Source organism: Oncorhynchus gorbuscha, unplaced genomic scaffold (assembly GCF_021184085.1).
Source record: "Oncorhynchus gorbuscha isolate QuinsamMale2020 ecotype Even-year unplaced genomic scaffold, OgorEven_v1.0 Un_scaffold_1130, whole genome shotgun sequence".
In the NCBI taxonomy this organism is placed as follows: domain Eukaryota; kingdom Metazoa; phylum Chordata; class Actinopteri; order Salmoniformes; family Salmonidae; genus Oncorhynchus; species Oncorhynchus gorbuscha.
In genome coordinates, this window is record NW_025746002.1 from 150,851 (window position 1) to 167,680 (window position 16,830).

At 42.4% G+C, this 16,830-nt stretch overlaps 1 protein-coding gene across 2 annotated transcripts; it reads left to right on the forward strand.

Annotated features, from left to right (window-relative positions):
* Positions 1 to 6,612: 6,612 nt before the first annotated feature.
* Positions 6,613 to 16,150, forward strand: LOC124021565 (CD209 antigen-like protein E). Of its 2 annotated transcripts, XM_046336704.1 has the most exons (7): positions 6,613 to 6,917; positions 7,822 to 7,917; positions 8,219 to 8,497; positions 9,487 to 9,683; positions 10,175 to 10,278; positions 14,285 to 14,530; positions 15,404 to 16,150. In XM_046336704.1, exons 1-6 carry the CDS (start codon positions 6,815 to 6,817, stop codon positions 14,430 to 14,432), a joined length of 927 nt encoding a protein of 308 aa, XP_046192660.1. In that variant the 5' UTR covers positions 6,613 to 6,814; the 3' UTR covers positions 14,433 to 14,530; positions 15,404 to 16,150. The 2 variants fall into 2 exon arrangements, with proteins under 2 accessions (XP_046192660.1, XP_046192661.1); XM_046336705.1 differs by lacking the exon at positions 8,219 to 8,497.
* Positions 16,151 to 16,830: the final 680 nt, after the last annotated feature.

Below are 16,830 nucleotides of genomic sequence, written 5' to 3' on the forward strand. Positions count from 1 at the left end.
GTTGTTCAATACATGTAACATAGTATATTTCTCTGACAGAGCTAAACAGTGGAAAACCTGTCCTGAAGGAAACCTGTAGCAATACAGAGAGAGTGGGGAGAGGGGAGATAGGTAAGAGTGAGGGGAGGATAGAGAGGGGAAAGAGAGAGGGGAGAGGAGAGGGGTAGGGAGGGAGGGGGAAAGAGAGAGGCAAGAGGGGAGGAGGGAGATGGAGAGAGGGAGAGAAAGAAGAGAAGAGAGAGGGGAGAGAGAGAGGGGTAAGAGGGAGAGAAGGAGGAGATGAGAGGGGAAAGATAGAGGGGAGTTAAAGAGGAGAGTGAAGTTAAAGAGGAGAGGGGAGAGAGGTAAGGGAGGGGAAGGGGGGAGAGAGAGAGAGGAGAGGAGAGAGAGGAAGAGGGAGCGAGGGGAGAGAGATAGAGAGAGGGGGAGAGATAGTGAGACAGAGAGGGGAGAGCAGAGGAGAGAGATTAAATATGGAGGGGAGGGGAAAGAGAGAGGAGAGGTGGAAGAGAGAGGAGAGGGGAAAGAGAGAGGAGAGGGGAAAGAGAGAGGAGAGGGGAAAGAGAGAGGAGAGGGGGAAGAGAGAGGAGAGGGGAAAGAGAGAGGAGAGGGGGAAGAGAGAGGAGAGGGGAAAGAGAGAGGAGAGGGGAAAGAGAGAGGAGAGGGGAAAGAGAGAGGAGAGGGGAAAGAGAGAGGAGAGGGGAAAGAGAGAGGAGAGGGGAAAAAGGGAGAAGAGGGGAAAGAGAGAGGAGAGGAGAGGGGAAAGGGAGATGGAGAGAGGGAAGAGGAGGATGGGGATAGGAGAGAGGGGAGAGGAGGAGAGAGGGAAGAGGGGGAGAGGGGAAAGAGAGAGGAGAGGGGAAAGGGAGATAGAGAAAGGGGGATAGGAGAGAGGGAAGAGGAGAGTGGGGAGAGGATGAGAGAGGGAAGAGGAGGAGAGAGAGAGGGGAGATGGAGAGAGGAGAGGGAAGAGGGAAAGGAGAGAGAGGGAGGACAGGGAGATGGGAAGAGAGGGGAGGAGAGAGAGAAGAGAAAGAGCGGGGATAAAGAGAGAGGAGATATACAGTGCCTTGCGAAAGTATTAATCTCCTTGGCATTTTTACTATGTTGGAATTTTTTTGGGGGGGGGTGTATCATTTGATTTACACAACATGCCTACCACTTTTAAGATGCAAAATATTGTTGTTTGTGAAACAAACAAGAAATACAACTGAAAATATGAAAATTGAGCATGCATACCTATTCATCCCCCCAAAGTCAAAACTTTGTAGAGCCACCTTTTGCAGCAAATACAGCAGTCTCTTGGGGTATGTCTCTATTAGGTTGGCACATCTAGCCACTGGGATTTTTGCCCATTCTTCAAGTCAAAACTGCCCCAGCACCTTCAAGTTGGATGGGTTACACTGGTGTACAGCAATCTTTAAGTCATACCACAGATTCTCAGTTGGATTGAGGTCTGGGCTTTGACTAGGCCATTCCAAGACATTTAAATGCTTCCCCTTAAACCACTTCAGTGTTGCATTAGGAGTATGCTTAGGGTCATTGTCTTGCTGGACGGTGAACCTCCGTCCCCGTCTCAAATCTCTGGAAGACAAACAGGCTTCCCTCAAGACTTTCCCTTTACTTAGCGCCATCCATCATTCCTTCAATTCTGACCAGTTTCCCAGTCCCAGGCATATGAAAAACATCACCACAGCATGATGCTGCCACCACCATGCTTCACATTGGGGATGGTGTTCTCGGGGTCATGAGAGGTTTAAAGTGGTCCTATGGACAGATACTCCAATCTCAGCTCTGGAGCTTTGCAGCTGCTTCAGGGTTACCTTTGGTCTCTTTGTTGCCTCTCTGATTAATGCACTCCTTGCCTGGTCAATGAGTTTTGGTTTGGCGGCCCTCTCTTGGCAGGTTTGTTGTGGTTCTTTCAATTTTTTATAATGGATTTAATGGTGCTTCGTGGGATGTTCAAAGTTTCAGATATTTTTTATAGCCCAACCCTGATCTGTACGTCTCCACAACTTTGTCCCTGACCTGTTTGGAGAGGACCTTGGTCTTCATTGTGCCTCTTGCTTGGTGGTGCCCTTTGCTTAGTGGTGTTGCAGACTCTGGGCCTTTCAGAACAGATGTATATATACACTGAGATCATGTGACATATCATGTGACACTTAACTTGCACGCAGGTGTGCTTTATTTAACTAATTATGTAACTTCTGAAGGTAATTGGTTGCACCAGATGTTATTTAGGGGCTTCATAGCAAAGGGGGTGTATACATATGCACGCACCACTTTTTCATTTTCTTTTTTTAAACAAGTAATTATTTAAATTTCACATCAGCAATTTGGACTATTTTGTGTATGTCTATTACATGAAATCCAACTAAAAAAATAAATTTAAAATACATGGACATTTAGCTAGCTTGCATTTGCTAGCTAATTTGTCCTGGAATATATTTATTATATTACCTGAATTGGACAAGGTCCTTTTTTTCTTGCACACTCCTTGCACACCCCTTGCACACCACATTGCAAACATATCATACCCGCTAACCACTACAGACAGCCTACATTGTTGTCACCATTTTAGCTAGCTAGTCAACATAGCTACTAGAACTAATGCATTAGTAAACCCACTACAATCATGCAGTACAGTGTACAGTCAGCAAGCAGTTGAGCAGTCACACACGCAGGCACTGCTGGCAATACATGTATGTGTTCCAGTGTTGGAAAGCCATAGCCAGCTAGCTAACACATTATCCCTATCTATTTGAGTCGGGTGTTTGAGAAGGCTAAAGGCTAAACTTCTCCTTCATTTTTAAAGAATTTAATTTGTTCAAAACTGTTTAACTATTGTTTTCACTCTCTTTGAGTCACCTACTCAACACATATTATTCTCTGCAGTGCTAGCTAGCTTTAGCTTATGCTGTAAGTACTAGATGTATTCTCTGATCCTTTGATTAGGTGGGCAAAATGTCAGTTCATGCTACAAGAACTCTGATAGGTTGAGGACGTCCTAATAGGTTGAAGTTGTCATAATTACTCTGTAAGTCTATGGAAGTGGTTGAGCACCATGAGCTTCACTAGTTTTGTATTGAAGTCAATGTACCCAGAGGAGGAGGTAAACTATCTGTCCTCCGGTTACACCATGGTGCTATCCTACAGAGTGCTGTGTAAGCTGCTGTAGATCTCTAATTGTATTAATATTTAGAATAGTTTTATCTAAAGACGATAACTGTTTTAATGTTTCACTTTTTTTCATGAAATTCCTTGGATGGTCCTCCCCTTCCTCCTCTGAGGAGCCTCCACTGCTGGGATCATTGGCCTGTCTGTCCACTGTAAGTTTAACATTTTTGCTATATGTTCATTGCTTATCCCTTAGTTGTAAGAGATGGTTACTACGTACATGATGTTTTAGCTAGTAACTATGTATTTATACTCTGAGGATAAAAGGAACAGCTTGTGAAGGAGTTTTTACGTTTACAAGACTAACACAACTGCAGAGACCAGCTACCGACCAGCTACACCAACCTGACTAAAGAGAGAGACTAACCAAAGACAAACCTTACTGAGGAGTGAGACCAGCTACTAACCAGTTACAACAACCTGACTAAAGAGAGAGACCAGTTACAGACCAGTTACAACCTGACTAAAGAGAGAGACCAGTTACAGACCATTTACTTTGACCTGACAAAAGAGAGAGACTAGTTACTGACCATTTACAACGACCTGACAAAAGAGAGAGACCAGTTACAGACCAGCAATAACAACCTGACTAAAGAGAGAGACCAGCTACAGACCAGCTACTACAACCTGACAAAAGAGAGAGTGACCAGCTACAGAACAGTTACAATACCCTGACTAAAGAGAGAGACCAGTTACAGACCAGCTACAGCAACCTGGCTGAGGACAGAGACCAGCTACAGACCAGATACAACAACCTGACAAAAGAGAGAGAGACCAGCTACGGAACAGTTACAACACCCTGACTAAAGAGAGAGACCAGTTACAGACCAGCTACTACAACCTGACGAAAGAGAAAGAGACCAGCTACAGAACAGTTACAACACCCTGACTAAAGAGAGAGACCAGTTACAGACCAGCTACAGCAACCTGACAAAAGAGAAAGAGACCAGCTACAGAACAGTTACAACACCCTGACTAAAGAGAGAGACCAGTTACAGACCAGATACAACAACCTGACTAAAGGGAGAGATCAGCTGGAGAAGGAGGAGAGGAGATAAGAGGAGAGGAATCTAGGAAAGACTAATTAAGATAGAGCCTTGGTGTCAGAGAAAGACATAGAGGAAGAAGAAGAACATTAGGAGAATGAGGAAGAGTGAACAAATAATTGATCTGTTTAGATATAGAGGAGAGGATTAGGCATACTGTACTCTGTAAAAGCTTCTTCATTATTTGTATTAACAACATTGCCATAGGATTATGCTTAACTGTAAGTGACAGTTTTAACTGTTTTAACTGATGAGAAACTGTCAAATCAACACGTCACAGGCCACCACTTGACTTCCCCCACTTTAGCTTCTAACAGAAACGTTTTAGTTTCCGACCATGCTTATGTTTTAAACATATATTTTAGTAGATACAAAATGTGACCTGAGTTCACATATAGATCAAATAGTATTACTGAGACTTTGACACCCCAGCCTTCAAACGAAGGTCACGTTATGTCTTGTATTCTGTGACCAGCCACCTATTTCATCACATACATCACCAATGGTCTGAGGCCATATAGGGAGGGGCCTTTTATCTATCTATGCTGTCTGTGTGTGACATCGGTGTGAAGAGTTAGACAGAAGTGTCGGTGGGAAATCAATGTCTGCATTTTTCTCAGAAGTTAAAAAGGGAGTTGTGTGTGTGTGTGCTCTCAATCTTCAGTGTTTGTGTCCAACTGCAAGTCACACTGTTTTATGTATAAAAAAAATATATAATAATAATAATAATTAAAACCTCTTATGGATAAGGGAGACGTCTCAACTGGCTAATTGCTGGGGGAAATGCACAGCGCCAGATTCAAATAAAATGCTATATGTAACGGCGTTCTTCGTTTGTAGAAAGAGAGTCGGACCGAAATGCAGCGTGGTGGTTGCTCATGTCTTTAATGAAGGAATCGCGATACATGAAATAACTTAATCAAATACAAAACAACAAACGGAACGAAACCTAATACAGCCTATTTGGTGAACACTACACAGAGACAGGAACAATCACCCACGAAATACAAAGTGAAACCCAGGCTAACGAAATACGGTTCCCCATCAGAGACAACAAGAATCACCTGACTCTGATTGAGAACCGCCTCAGGCAGCCAAGCCTATACTAGACACACCCCTAATCAACCACAATCCCAATGCCTACAAAAGCCCCAATACGACAATACAATAACCCCATGTCACACCCTGGCCTGAACAAATAATAAAGAAAACACAAAATACGAAGACCAAGGCGTGACACTATAAAATTCAAACTTTCATGAAATCACACATGTAAGATACTCAATTAAAGCTACACTCGTTGTGAATCCAGCCAACATGTCAGATGTAAAAAATGCTTTTCGGCGAAAGCATAAGAAGCTATTATCTGATAGCCTGCATCATCTGCACCAGCAGTAAACAAAGGAGCAGGCGCTACACAAAACGCTGAAATAGAATATAAAACATGCAATACCTTTGACGAGCTTTGACTAATGAATCACTATGGCATGGACTAACATCTAGTTGTTAAAGGACTAATGAATCACTATGGTATGTAGTAACATCTAGTTGTTAAAGGACTAATGAATCACTATGGTATGTAGTAACATCTAGTTGTTAAAGGACTAATGAATCACTATGGTATGTAGTAACATCTAGTTGTTAAAGGACTAAATGAATCACTATGGTATGTAGTAACATCTAGTTGTTAAAGGACTAATGAATCACTATGGTATGGACTAACATCTAGTTGTTAAAGGACTAATGAATCACTATGGTATGTAGTAACATCTAGTTGTTAAAGGACTAATGAATCACTATGGTATGGACTAACATCTAGTTGATAAAGGACTCATTAATAACTATGTTATGGTGAAGCAGTGTGTAATAGATTGATAATTGACATGATGACAAATACGACATTTTGTTGAGATTTTTTTATTGTAAAAAGTTTCCTTTGTTTAATTCTTCTATTGTAAAATGTATTTAGACGTCTTGTTTTCGACCCAAATCAATAAACATAGTAAACAGCATCATCTTAGTTAATTTATTCATTTACTAGACCTACTAATGACCAATAATAACTTGTGTTTGGGTTGACAAATCACTTATATTATTAGGCCCAAAAAATATGAATGAGAATTAGAAATAAAGCACAGAACAGAATGAACAAGGAATGAAGAGGAAGTTACACACATACACACAACTGTCTGGTCCTCAAGGGTGAATCTCAAATGGCTTCCTATTCGCCCTTGTAGTGCACTGAATAGAGAATAGGGTGCCATTTGTCTCACATCCCAATAGTCTCCTTCTTATTGGTGGATAGAGCCTTGACACATTCTAACACCTACGGCCTTCTTATTGGTGGATAGAGACTTGAAACATCCTGTCACCAGCTGTGGGCCACAGACAGAGAACAGAAAAGTACAGGATTTAGACACATCAGACCAACTACTGCTCAGTCAGTTAGAAAGGTAATCATGCAGTAAGTCAATACTGTAAGTAAAAGTAAGTTTGAATCATAGATATTACAATAAGAGGTCAGACAGACTGAATTAGTTCATTCATTGATTGATTGGCGTAATCATTGATATTCGGTACAGTTAGTTAAGATGGCCGACTACGTCAACAAACAGGTGATTGAATTCAACAAAGTTTCTGAAGAAAACCGGAACAGAGCAACGAGGAGCGTGAAGACTGAGAACCATCGCTCAGGTAAGAACTAAGTATTCTAAGTACCTTAGTGTCTCACACAGGAGCTGAGGCACCCAAGCAGGTCTGCACGTACAAACTGAACGCATTCACACACTATAAAAACACTTGTACATTTGTATTGTTCTGTCTTCTGGGTGGTTCAGTTAGAATGGAGCAGGGTGTTCAAAACCTGCTGGGGTCACGTACACTAAAATGTATCAATTAAATGTATTTTTTTACTTCAGGTATTGGAACTATTTAAATAAGATTAATTGAAAATAAAAATAAATTATCAACAACACATTGGACACCCTGCCTGAAAAGCTGGAGAAATGTAATCACTCTCAAAATCATAGAGAGAGCTACAGTATGTCTGCAATGAGTGACCATTCATGATCAAAATGATAGTTTGAACCATGAGGCTACATACACAGTGTTCGTTTACATTTCCATAGTTTATAATTCCATGGAAAAACAAGTTTATATTTGTGTTCTGATGGGGTTAGACAGTTCAACTAAGATCATGAGGTATTTCTGTTACATTTTTCAAGAATCAATTTGGTAAATATCATTCATTTAAATTAATGTTTAAAAAATGTATATAAAAATCGCAGATTGACCTTTTAAATCATGCTACGTCTATATTGTGTAACTTTAGTCATTTCTTCATACAGTAGCTTCCTGTTTGTCTGATGTGAGATGACCACACTCTTGAGCAAACTGCTGCTGGAAAACCAATGACACGTTGGAAATGTTTGGTTCTCAGAATTAGTAAGGGATCTGTGGGATGATGTGTGTTCTGTTTAAATCTGAATCATTACTGATGATGGTGTTTGTGTGCGTGTGCGTGTGCGTGTGCGTGTGCGTGTGCGTGTGCGTGTGCGTGTGTGTGTGTGTCTGTTGCCGTGTGTGTGTTCCTCTGCAGATGAAAGAACAAGACTCTACAGGCTGGCTGCTGTGTGTTTTGGAGTGCTGTGTGTTCTACAAGTCACTCTCAACATCTCCCTGAGGCTGGCTTTCTGTGAGTGAGGCTATCCTCTTTTATAATGCACTACATTTGAACAGGGCCGTTAGGACAGATATGAATGTCATTGTCACACCATCTTTCTGTTCTCACAAAACAAGGATCACAATTCAGACTTACAGACATTACATAGCTTATGGGACCCGTAGTTTGACAGTATTGTTGAAACACAAACTAAAAGAATGACAACACCACAACCATTATGTCCCAAATGGTGTCCAATGTTCTTTGACCAGGGCACATAGGGCACTAAGGAAGGAATAGGTTGTCATTTGGGACCCAATTCCCTGTCTTTCAGTCCACTCCAACAGGGAGAGAGAGCAGTTAAACGGCTGTTACAACACCACTGGCCTGGCGCAGGTTGGAGACCAGCCAGATTCCAGTAGTATCATGGATCTGTGTACAGAGAGAGACCAGTGCCGGATGAACAGAAACCAGCTAGAGAGGGAGAGAGACAAAGAGAAAATGGACAAAAAACAGTTACTGGAGCGTTACACTGCCCTGGCTACAGAACGGGACAGGTTGAGAAACAGGGTCAGTCTTCTGACCAATGAGAAGGTGGTGCTCTCTAGCTGTGGTAAGTTGTCAAGTCAGTCACTAGGGCTGCGTCCCATTCTCTACCCTTCCTTCTCCTGAAGTGTATACTTGTTCAGTCATGAATTTAAATGCATTGGACTGGTGCAAGCATATTCATTTAAATCGATGTGGAAGTGTACACTTCAGGAGAAGGGTTTAGCATTGGAATTTAACCCCTGTGTGCACCCTCATTATGGATTTACAAATAGTTAATGACAATGTTAGAATTTGTTGTTTAATACTTGTTACATACAGTATACTATACAGTATTTCTCTGACAGAGCTAAACATTTATCAGAAAATCTGGAAAACCTGACTTGAAGGAAATCTGTCCCAATAATCTCTCCTTTCTCCAGATGTGTGCACTTGTTCACTTCCCTTCATGGATTTAAAATAAATGACTGGTGTAAGGTTCTTATTTTTCAGACTAAATAACCCACGGATACTAGAGAAGCTTCAACCAAGTTTAATTCTTCCCAAAGGTTCTGTACAGCTGTATTCAGACAACCCAACATTTGTTCCATCCAGATATTTATATCTCACGTAAGACACTCCCTCTCTCCAATCCTTACGTTTTATGGTCCAACGGGAAGAGAGTAAAGAGGGTAACAGGATGCCAAACCTTTATTACTCCCTTATGAGAATCTGTCCTCAACCTCCTCCATCTGTCTCCCCCGTATCAACATGTTGCTCTCCTCTTCTCCATCCAACACATTCCACAACTATCTGTCTTTCTACAGAGACCCAGTCTCTTTTATTATACTATGTGTCTGATCTATCATGTCTTTAATATATCGATGTTCAAAATGTTGAATCCAACACTGGTATATGGGAATTCTCTCTAGCACCCATGTCTACACCAATGCTTTTAGATTTGTGTGATGTAGTGAACGAGTGCACACTTCAAGAGAAAGAAGAGATTTTTGGAACGCAACCCAGATCTGAATATTTGAAAACCAATAGTGCGGACAATACGTGTGTTGTCTCTAGGTACTGAAAGAGTGGTGGAAGGGAGTGGCATGGCAGTCCAAACGATGAGGACTGTGTTAAAGTGTCCTAAAGGATGGAGGATGGTGGGATCCAGCTGTTACTTCCTGTCTACTGAGAGGAAAACCTGGGAGGAGAGCAAACTGGATTGTCTGGCGAGAGGAGCAGACCTGGTGATCATAAACAGCAGACAGGAACAGGTGAGAGAGGAGGGGGGGAGAGATTTGATGTGGATCTCTTTTATTCTTCATTTGGACTAATCTTCCAAGAGTCCTTAAACATGAAATTACCATTTATATTACGATAACATTTTCACTTATAACACGTTATTACAAACAGACATAATACACTAACACATTGACCAGATAAATACTCTAACAGTCTAAAAAGATAGATTGATTCCTCATCTACCATAGTCCAGCACAACCTCCCTATGTATTATATTTAAATGGTTTAAAGTATTGTTTAAATGTATATATTGTAAGGTTTCTGGTTTGCTCAGTTAGAGAGAGAGAGAGAGAGAGAGAGAGAGAGAGAGAGAGAGAGAGAGAGAGAGAGAGAGAGAGAGAGAGAGAGAGAGAGAGAGAGAGAGAGAGAGAGAGAGAGAGAGAGAGAGAGATTGAGAGAGAGATTGTGAGAGAGAGTGTGTGTGTGTCATGATGTTTAGAATAACTTAATTCAATCCTAACAGAAGTTGTTGTACCAGCTGGATGGTCTCCTGGTCTGGATTGGTCTGACTGACTCCGTTAATGAGGGGACCTGGAAATGGGTGGACGGCACACCACTGACCACATCGTAAGAGAAATTACTACTTTTATAATACGGCTCTAACATCTGGATAGCATTTAGGATGATGTTTCTACCACAGTATCTGACAGTGTCTGACATTTTCACTTATGTGTCCTGTTCTCAGTGGTGATTTTAGCATGTAAATCTTGGTGGGGAAAACCCAACAATTATTTTGGGATGAATGCCAGCAAAGCTGGCATGGGACATTATTACAGTATTCTCCCTGTACACCAAGTCGGAACCGGGGCATATAATCAAATAAGCATTTAAGCAGACAATGAAAGCTCTTACAATATTCAATGATGACATTTCTCTAAAACAAGCTATAGGCTACATGTGCATCACCAAGTCAGAACAGTAGGCTAAATTATGAGGGGGAAAGGGACCAAAGTATTAGGATGAGACACATGGACTAGTAACAGCTTACTACACAACACCCACGTAGTATTACTTTCTTAGCTTCAGTCCACATATCTCCTTGACATATTACATCATTTATGCAGCACCATATAAGACCTTTTTCACACCCTCTCCACCGAATAGCAGGCAGCGGTCGCAAAATAGGGATTGCTTTGCAACGCTTGCAGATAGCCACTGTTTCCTTACAAACCACTCCTTGTTGAATTTGCGATTTCTGAATTGCTGTGTAATGTTTATGTCCAATGGCCGATGATCACCGATACATTTTATCTATAATTTCTCTTCATATGACAAGGATTTAAAAGGAATTGCCAGTAGATTGTCGACGTGATTCATGATGATGACTGCTCGTCTAGCTTGCTAGATAAGATGTTTAAAGTATGATGTCCAATCAAAGCTACGGTAGATATAACGTGATTTGTCATTTATCTGTGGCCAATGACCTTGAGCTTTCTTGGATGGGCACTTTAATGTAAATCTACGGCAGCACCCAAGGGGGCTTGAACTGCCTAGCTTTCTCTGTAGATTCTGCTGTGACGTAGTGTCCCCATGAGTGACAGAACACTGAGCCAATCACGGCACAATTAAAGAACTCTACCAACCGCTACGCCCGGTATATTCTGCTGGCTGCCCCTCTACCACAGAAAGTCCTGAGCTATGCTGAAACACCTGTATACCTGGAACATGGAAATTCCCTCTAGTGCGCATCCCCACACCAACCCAATTATTTTAGATTTGTGGGAAGTTGTGGAAGAGCTCACACTTCAGGAGAAAGGAGATATTATTGGAACGCAACCCAGATCTGAATATTTGAAAAAACCAATATAGCGGACACTGTAACTGTGTTCAAATACCCATACTAACATACTGTATACTACATACTTAATGAGTATATACTATATACTAGTAGTTAATTTTAGTATACTGTAAACAAACAAAGTATCGTTTCAGTTGAGCGTACTAGACAGAGCGTCGTCTGTCTATCGGAAGTTGAGGCTGTTGCTATGCAACCTCTTGCGAGCTTATTAAGCATAACTAATGAGTAGCTAAACTTTTTACGATTTTTGGTGTGTTCGTAAATTACATTTGGAATGGCAGCGTGCGCTCTGGGCATTCGTAATTCCAGAACGCTTCGCTCTTGGGAGAGTTCAAAGTGCACGCTGGACGCTCTGGCCAAGGACTGGGGTTGATCCGAGCGTTCAACGGCAGTCAAGCACCCAAGCTAACTGGCTAACGTTGGCTAGCTATGAGAAACACCTCACTTTGACCGTTTTACTCGCCCTAGCAGAACTGGTTAGGCTGTTTTCATGTTATCCAGAGTGTTGGTGACTGATCGCAACAATTTAATTACGCTTTTTTGCCAACGTTTACTGACAACCGGCCATATTCAAAGGGTGTTGAGCGTTTTTACGTAAATTCATCAGTTATTCTGCGCGAGAGTGCTCTAAAATCAGAGTAGATAGTTAGAATTAACCATGTCCATTGAAACGCACAGCTATTATACCACTTAGATAAGAATGATGTAAATAATCAAGTCAATAAACGTTGGGTAGTCAGATAGTGAATATACTAACTGGTACGTTCGATGTACTAGTAGCAAACTAACGTTATGTAGATAGCTAACATACCGGTACATACTGCTGTATTGCTATGCGATATGTAAGGATAGCGTAGCAAATAAATTGTCAGCCAACATAACGTGTAACGTAACTTATTTGAAAAGTCATTACTTTATTACATTGCTCAACATTTTCTTAACATTTTTCATAATTACTTAAAGTAATGAATTAGTATCTGCTCTCTTCGGACTCTGGCTAAATATTTTCTGCCATTTTTTTTCTTATCTGAAAACGTGAAGCCACGACCATTTTCTAAAGAATTGCATTATGGGCCCTAAAAGTAGAGAAACAGCTTGTATACTACGTATTTTGGCGAATTTAGTACGACTTCCGGGAACTTTTGGCATACTAACTCTATCCATTGTTTTTTTTTTGTGGAAAAGTTTTATTTGCACAATTCCTTTAAAAACAGCTCATACATTTATTCCATCATTTATACACATAAAAACGGCAACAAAGCATAAAACACAGCATTTGAAATTTACATTTAAATTCGTTAAAAGTACATGTTGTTAAAACCAATGACAACAACTATGAATAAAAGTACTTTCTTTGTAAAAACATCAAATCTGTAAAGCCATTTAAAATGTGTACGAATGATTTAACAAAGATAAAACATTTTTAAGACGTTAGAAACATGTTAAAAAGTCACTTTGTTAAAAGGCTGTCTTCAATCGCTTGTACAGGAGCGGAGTGAGTCCTTATCAAGCTCGCCTCATCCTGCTCTCCTGAATAGACCATCGTCCCATCCTTCGGGGCCCAGAGGAGATCCCTCCCCTAGGCGCGTCGCCCTAGGCGCCCGCTGCACTGTCAGGCCGTGGCCGCCGGGACCTAGGGTGTTGTGGGGGACCCGACGCGTGTGGTCGAGGCCCCCTTCCTTCCGTACCACCCCAGGACTTCCGTGGCTACCATGGCCACTGCCTGGGGGGTGGTCTCTACGCTTTTTGCTACCAGCAGGTTACGGGAGGACCACAGTGCTTCCTTCAGACACGTGAGGGTGGGCCAGAACTTGGTGAAGGCCTTCGGTGGAATGGGCCTTCGGCCCACCCCATACAGCACGAGCTGAGCTGTTAGGTCCTCCCCTGCTGGCAGACACGAGGTGATCAGGGGGCCTGCTTCCTTCCACAGGTCCCTGGCGGTTCTGCACTCCCAGAGCATGTGCCTCACCGACTCTTCTTGGCCGCAGCCTGGTCGGGGCACGCGGATGTCCTCGCCATGCCCCGTGAGTGCATAACGGCCCTGACCGGGAGGATCTCGTGGGCGACCATCCAGGACAGGTCCCGATGCCGATTCAGGAGAGCAGGATGGGCCACGTTGCGCCAGACCGTTGTGGGCTCGCCTATAGCGAGCCCGCGCACTGGACATACTGGTTCCCGCTCCTGCACAAGAGAGAGAAGAGAGCGGTGTTTAGTTAAAACCGTGACTGCTTCCTTTTCCAGTTTAAAATGTCTTAAAAATTTCTGGAGCTGGAAGTAGTGGGTGGGGAGCAGGAAAGAGACTGGGGCTCGCAGGTCGACTGGGATCAGCCTCAGTGTCCTGAGGTAAGATCCCAGCCAGAACCGTGCGAGTGCCTGTGTCTTGTTATTGACCAGGGAGGTGGCAAGAGTCAGATGTAATGCTGTATAGCGGCTGCCCAGGAACAAGTAGAGGTCAGGCAAGCCTTTCCCCCCCTTGGACCTGGGCCTCTTGACCACCTCCCTCCTCAGCCTCTCCCACTTGCTTCCCCACAGAAAGTAGAAGAGCATCCGCTCCAGGGCTAGAATACTCCTTCGGGGGGGGATAAAAACAGAACTGATTAATAAAAGCACAGGTAAAATCACAACTTTAATGATTAAAACCTTGCCCTCAAAAGTCAGCTGTCGTAGTCCCCAAAAACCCAGTCTCTGTCTTACTGTCCCCAGGATCCATACTATGACCAATAATGGTGCTGTTAGTATGAGTAGTCGAACACAGTTTGTGTGTGTTGTTTCTAGGTACTGGAAGCGTGGTAAGCCGGACCATGGTGGTACCAACAACAAGGATTGTGTCGAGGTCTACCATCGGGACAACGTTTTGGCCAACTGGAACGATGCACCATGCAACCACATGCTGCATTGGATCTGTGAGAAATTACAGAAATAGCTACATATAGGTCAAATCCACATCTTGTTTAAATGTGTTTATTTTATTGTTGCACATTAACATTTTCCCTAAGATTGTGTAATTAACTGAGCACATGCATTTTGTGACGGCTCTGAATTTTTCTGAACCGTCTCAGTGCAGCTCCTTCCAATAGGGCGCTTTCCCTTTAATTCCCAATTAAATAGCCAGCATCAGCTGCACGAAAGTGGGGTTGTGATGGAGACGTGCATGAGGATGTGTTCAACCCTCAGTTCGAAGCTTCTCTATTCCGTGTGTTTTGTAGCCTAAGAGAGTTTACCCAGGATCGGATCCACTCTTTGCGTCCCTGGACTACACCTCTCCGTTCTTCGTGGCCTTTCTCCGCTGGAGATCTATTGGCGGATTGGATTGTCTGACTGACCGACTGACTACCACCTTTTTGTATACGGTATTTCATTTGTTTGGATGTGATGTATACTGTGATTTGTGTAGTTAGTGGTAGTTGAGGACTTAATTAAGAGTTGATCCGCTTTAAGGTTCTGTGGTAAAGTAATTGTTATATTGATTGTATGTTTAATACTGGGTTTACGCTACACGGAACGAACGGACAAACATCGCGTGACAAAAGTCACTTGAGTTCACTGAACTCCTTTACCGGGCAGGACTCTTTTTAGGCCCGAGGTACAGGACATTTCTGGAGGAACCAGAACTCATTGTGATATTATTATATATGTGTGTAATCATTGTTGTTGCTAATACAACCCACGCAACAGAATATAATTGTTTTTGAAGTTCTTTTCAATGTTTTAAGGGTTTATGAAAAGTTTATTTCCATCCTGACTTTTACATACGTCCTTTGTATTGGTGTAGACTTGACGGACCAGATGGGACTCATTCCCACCCAAACTAAAAGGAGAAACGAATGTTTTCTCTGGTAGGCACAACCTACCTGGCACCCCTATAAATAATAACCTCAAGTCAAAACCGTTACAATTTGCATGGTACATGATATTATCTTTCTGTCTTTCAGCTGTAATTCCTTTTTGGCAATATATTATTGGCCTTTTGGATCAGTCACAATACTGTATTGTTTTCTGCTTTGTCCTTTTCCCTCTAAACAGTTTATCCATATTACTTCTATGAAATGGTATTGTACCATCTACTCCGCTGTGAGATATATTTTCATCTGTTTCAATCTGGTGTCCAAAGCGGAAAGTAAAATACCATAAGACAGATCTACCACTTCCTAGACCGCTTATGTTGCTTATGCCTTGAATCGGCCCGACACACAAACACACGTACTCAATCAGACACGCACACAAGCATGCACGCACGCATTTAAACCTCAGTAAAGTTTCAGTTTTATAGCAGCATCTATGCCAGGGTTGCCCAATCATTTTCCTGGAGAGCCTTCAAACTCAACTCTGGATGTCGAAGCCAGTTCCACTGCAATTTTTCATTGCTCCCTTCTAATTAGGGACTGATTTAGACCTGGCACACCAGGTGGGTGCAATTAATTATCAGGTAGAAAAGAAAACCAGCAGACTCTGGATCTCGTAAGGGTAAGAATTGAATACCCCTGCTGTGGAGCAGAGCTCTCCAACCCTAATCCTGTAGAAGTACCGTCCTGTAGGTTCACACTCCAACCCTAATCCTGAAGAGCTACCGTCCTGTAGGTTCACACTCCAACCCTAATCCTGTAGACGTACCGTCCTGTAGGTTCTCACTCCAACCCTGTTCCTGGAGAGCTACCGTCCTGTAGGTTCTCACTCCAACCCTGTTCCTGGAGAGCTACCGTCCTGTAAGTTCTCACTCCAACCCTGTTCCTGGAGAGCTACCGTCCTGTAGGTTCTCACTCCAACTCTGTTCCTGAAGAGCTACCGTCCTGTAGGTTCTCACTCCAACTCTGTTCCTGAAGAGCTACTGTCCTGTAGGTTTTAGCTCCAATCCTGTTCCTGGAGAGCTTCTGTCCTGTAGGTTTTAGCTCCAATCCTAATAATGTAGAGCACCTGACTACAATAATTAGCTGTTGAAAAAATTAATCAGGTCAATTAAAACTGAGGTTGGAGCGGAGACCTGGTTGCTCTCCAGGAACAGGGTTGGAGTTAAAACCTAAAGGGGTATCTCTCCAGGAACAGGGTTGGAGTTAAAACCTACTGGAGGGTAGGTCTCCAAGAACATGGTTGGCGTCAACCTACTGGAGAGTATCTCTCCAGGAAGTATTTGTAAAATTATTGACAAAATGTGGTTGTATGTTTTTTAACATAGAAAAAATTACTTAAAGAAATATACTTTGATTAAAAATATGTATTTTTTAACATGTGAACTCAGTGAATTACCATTTAGGCTTTCAGACTTATTGATCTGGTACTAAGCATACAGAAGGTAGGTCTAGTCACAGACACAATTACTGTACTTC